General features: G+C 47.6%; 1 protein-coding gene across 1 annotated transcript in view; it reads right to left on the reverse strand.

The window, feature by feature from the left end:
- OSCP1 (organic solute carrier partner 1) overlaps window positions 1-611 on the reverse strand; it is a gene marked incomplete at its 3' end in the record, with an annotated part of 3,962 nt that extends 3,351 nt beyond the window's left edge. The window contains exon 1 of the mRNA XM_029963065.1: window positions 459-611. Coding sequence (XP_029818925.1) covers window positions 459-611 — 153 coding nt within the window. The remainder of the gene's footprint in view (window positions 1-458) is intronic.
- Between the last annotated feature and the right edge of the window lie 3,808 nt (window positions 612-4,419).

The following is a 4,419-nucleotide window of genomic DNA, read 5'->3' on the forward strand; positions in this document are numbered from 1 at the left end:
GAATTTCAGCAGCCCTGACACCCAGGTGGAGGGCTCTCTGACAATCCTGCTCTCACCATTTTTCCCCAAATTGGCTGTGGATTTACTGTTTGCAGGAATAACTCCAACACCTGCAGCTGCCAGTGAGTGTCAGTACATGAACACAGACACTGACACACACCCTCAGAGGTGTACATTTTCAACTATATGAAAACATCCAATAAACTTAAACAATCCAATAAACTTAAACAATAAACTTAAACTTTAAACTTCTTAAAATCAAACACTGAGCTCACAAATACTCAGTTGTAAGGTGGGTGGTACCACCGTGGATTTCCCAACAGCTCCTTTGGCCGAGAACCATTTTCACAAAGGAAGCAAATGGAAAGAGGGCTGTTCTGAAATGGTAAAGCCAGGGATGGCTCTCAGCACAGAAGCTGGTGGGGGCAGCAGGGAAGCCCAGCCAGGAGGGGGGTTACCTTGTCCATGCTGGCCTGGTTCAGCCTCATGATGGAGGCGTGGGCCAGCCGGTCGTACACCGTCCTCAGGGCCTTCTTGGAGTACAGCTCCTGGGGCTTGAACAGCTCCTCCATGAACTTCCTGTTGAACATGGTGCTGATGATGTCGTTCATCACTGCAAAGACAAGGAGGCTCCGTTGTTTGCTTCCCCCCACCCCTGGGGTCCAGCTCAGCTGGGAGAGCAGGGGCAGGGCACAGGAGAGGGGACAGCACCTCCCAGTCCCACACTGCCTGGGCCCTGCTGGGCTGAGCCCGCTGCCATTCCTGGGGCACAAACCACCTGGGCTGAAGGCAGCACTCCCTGCTTCCCAGGGGCAACAAGGCTGGCTTTGCTGCCCTGGTTTTACAGCTGTGCTTGATACTTTTCACTTGTAAATAATGTTGTTTAGAGGCTGCTCTGACACGTTATTATCTAGAAAAGCTCCAGTTCTGCCTCCTAAGGCAACTATTCTGCATCACTCTTGAGCTCTGCAGACTGCAGCTGTGCCTGTTCCCCTCTGACACTGCCAGTCTATCTTTTCTCTCAGCAGAAGCTCCTGGATGACTCAGGGCTCTCTGTAGCCTTTATTCCAAACAGATTAAAACTGGCAGGTATTTAAGGAAGCATTTATATCCCTGGGATCTATGTCAGCCCATTCAGGGCTCTCACAGCTGCAACACCTGCAGGCACTGAGTGGCTCAAAGGCAGAACTCCAAACCTCCTTATGTGTGGTTCATGTTTTATGTGTAAATTTGGACCTGGAACTGTTTTGTGACTCACTGAAGAGTTTGTAGAGCTCAGGAGTGCTGAGTGTGAGGGCTGTGCTCTGGATATCCAGCTTTTAATGCACAGAAAATGGAAAACATTTTGCACTGGTTCAAGCAGATGCAGCATCTGAGCTTCTGTGCTGGATTGGACATTTTATTATCTCCCTGACAGACTCTGCAGAGTTATCACCAATAAACATTTGTTTCTCTGCCAAAAGAATGGTAAATGAAAATGCCAGGCCACACAGATTACTGGACAAGCAAGGATTTTCCTAAGCAGGTGACTGTTATTGAAGCCCACAATGCCAGGCAATCCTTGGGGATTAGAAAAATCTCAGAACAAGTAATAAAAAGAAAAGGAAAAAGAAAAAAAGTGAACACAGAGACAGTGGTGGTGATCAGTGCTCTGAACTGCTGCCCTAATGATTCCCTGGGGGGTCAGACTCATGGCTTTTCACACCTGCCCTACACCAACAGAAAGGTCATGTCCCTGTCACTCCACCTCTTCCAACAGGATTAACTCCCTGGGAACATTGCTGGGAATGCTGGGAGCCTGGGCAGGGGCAGTTGTGAGGGCAGGGGCCTCCAGAGGTGACTCTCTGCCCTCCCTAAACCTGCTGGTCACAGGCTCCTCCTGCACTGGTCACACACAGCCCAGCAGCTGACAGGGCTCACTAGTCCAGGTTTAAGTACCCAAAGTACCTGAGCAGTGGGTTATAAATACACCTAAGCACAAAGAGGAAAAAAAATCCCTTCTTCCTCCCTTCCTTTCTAATAAACTGTCCATAAAACAATCCCTACTTGCAATCTGAGGCAGAAATCCTTGCCGTTTCAGGGAGAAAATCAAATATTATTAGTATCTATTTCATTTTGAAAGGAATCAATTACAAAAACAAATAAGAACTTTAGCCTTATACAGCTATCAAGGAAAGCATTTTTAAGCTGCTTGTGTGTGCTGCCCACACAAAGGCTTCTCCTGTCTTTGCAGAGTCACAAATAACCCAGAACACCACCAGGAGACAGACACCTCCCAGTATGGTGATTTATCAATGGAACTGAAGCTCTGTGTGAACCACACACCCAGTCTGACATAAATTATCTTCTAGAATTAAAACCCCTTGTGTGGGCTATAAAAAGAACCGAGAAAGACATAAAAGAAATCACAGTAAAGGGCAAATCTCACACAGTTTGATGATAAATCTGTCCCATGGTCACTAATGACACAGCAAAGACCCCAGAGAGGCCCTGGGGAGCTGCACACACCAGTGTGGCCATGGCAGGGGACACTGCAGGGCCCAGGACATGGCACAAGCAACACAGCAAAAAGCAACTGAGCAGAGAGGGGGGGCATCCACTGGGGTGGGAGGAGGGAAACCAGTACAGCAACCAGGCAACCCCTCGTTGCTTTGGGTGGGACAATATGGAGCATGTCATGAGACTTCTGAGATATTAAAGGCTGGAAAGGGGTGTTCTTGGAAACAGGATGCAATGGTAGCAAAAATAAGCTGGGGCAAACCCCAGGATATCAGTGTTTACCTGCAGTAAACATTAAACCCTGCCACAGGTGCTTATTTTGAAAAACATGAACCATAACCCTGATCTCTGGTAAGAAAGGGCTGCTCAGAAGGCCCCTGGGAGTTCTGCTCGTGCTCACTTAGCAAAAACCTGAGATTCAAGAGGTTCATTTCCTCACCCAGCTCTTCAGCACAGCCCTTGCTGGAGGCTCCTGTTCCAGGCAGATTCCAGAGGGAAACCTGTTCACAGCTCAGCTGCTCCCCTGCAACACCCTCGGGCTCAGTCCCACCCTGGGGATCATCCCAGGCAGGAGGAGCTCAGCTGAGGGGCACCTGCTCCTTTGGGATCACCCTTTGGGAGCACCAGCACGGGCTGGGAAGGAGAAAGATGGGAATGCCTTCAACCTTCCCTGGAGCTCACCTGTCCAAACCCTGAGTGGTGAGTTAGACAAGGCCTTGGAAAAATGGAGCTTGCCCAATATTCCTGCATTTCAGCAGACAAACAACCCCCACACTGCTCACACATTGCATGCTTGCATCAAAACAATGCCAGGGAAACACAGACTATTTTGACAGGAAAGACCATTCAGATAGTAAGTTTTGATCCATTTATAGTCTCTGTTAAACCAACAACTGATTTTTGAGGCCGTGTGATTCTGAGACGTTGCCTGTTTTCTCTCAAGGTGCATTCTGAGGCCCAGGTGAGCATCCCTGGGGATCTGTGACCCTGCCTGAAGGCTGCAGGAGCAGCCCCGGGGGTCAGGCAGGACGAGCCCCAGGTGAGCCCGTGGGGTTGGACTGGTGCATGCAGCCAGCAGTTACTGTACCTCGTTTCCTGTCCACATCTGTCCATTCATCTACACGAAGCATAAAACAAAACAGCATTCGAGACGTGAGAACAAGAGTTGCAAGGAGAAGAAAAGAAATAAACTAAAAAAAAAAATAAAAGAGGAAAAAAAAAAGAAAAAGAAAAGCTAACTAATGGATTTTTGTCTCTTCTCATCAGCATGTGGCACTGGAGAATCCTGCCCTCCCCTTGGATAAAATCCTGCTGCTTCAAAGCACATCAAATTTTACCCTTTGCACAGAGCTTGGGAAGTTTTCGGTTGCATTTTTAAGTGAACAATATTTGAGTGAACAGCTTTAAGCACTAACAAACACTCTGGTGTGGACAAACCACATCTCAGTGAAATTAACACCCAGTTTTTGGGAAGATAAATATCCATGTGTGGATAAACTAGAACAGACCCAGTTCTCCTGCTGAGATACTCCGCCAAGATGTAATTTAGTTTGAACTCCAAACTCAGCCCTGTATGAACAGCAGTAAACTTTTGTCAGATCATTCTCTCAGGACACACCATAAATAAATAATAACAAATTGCCCCCTCACAATAATATGATAATTAAACAGTGAACCCTTTGTTGTTTGGCACTTCATACAGGACAGGCAAAGGGATAAACATAACAACCTCTTCAATACCGGGCTCAAACCCAGTTGATTTTTTATTAAAGCATCCCAAAGCTTCCCCAGGCACATTCCCCATCCCACGACAGGGAGCTGCAAGGACTTGTAAAGCAAAGCTGTAGTAATTTAAAGTGGAAACCAAAGAGGTGCTGGGCTGTGAGCTGGAGTTTGGTGCCACAAATGAAGGCACAGGGC

Source organism: Manacus vitellinus, unplaced genomic scaffold (assembly GCF_001715985.3).
Source record: "Manacus vitellinus isolate BGI_N305 unplaced genomic scaffold, ASM171598v3 scaffold_52_pilon, whole genome shotgun sequence".
In the NCBI taxonomy this organism is placed as follows: Eukaryota; Metazoa; Chordata; class Aves; order Passeriformes; family Pipridae; genus Manacus; species Manacus vitellinus.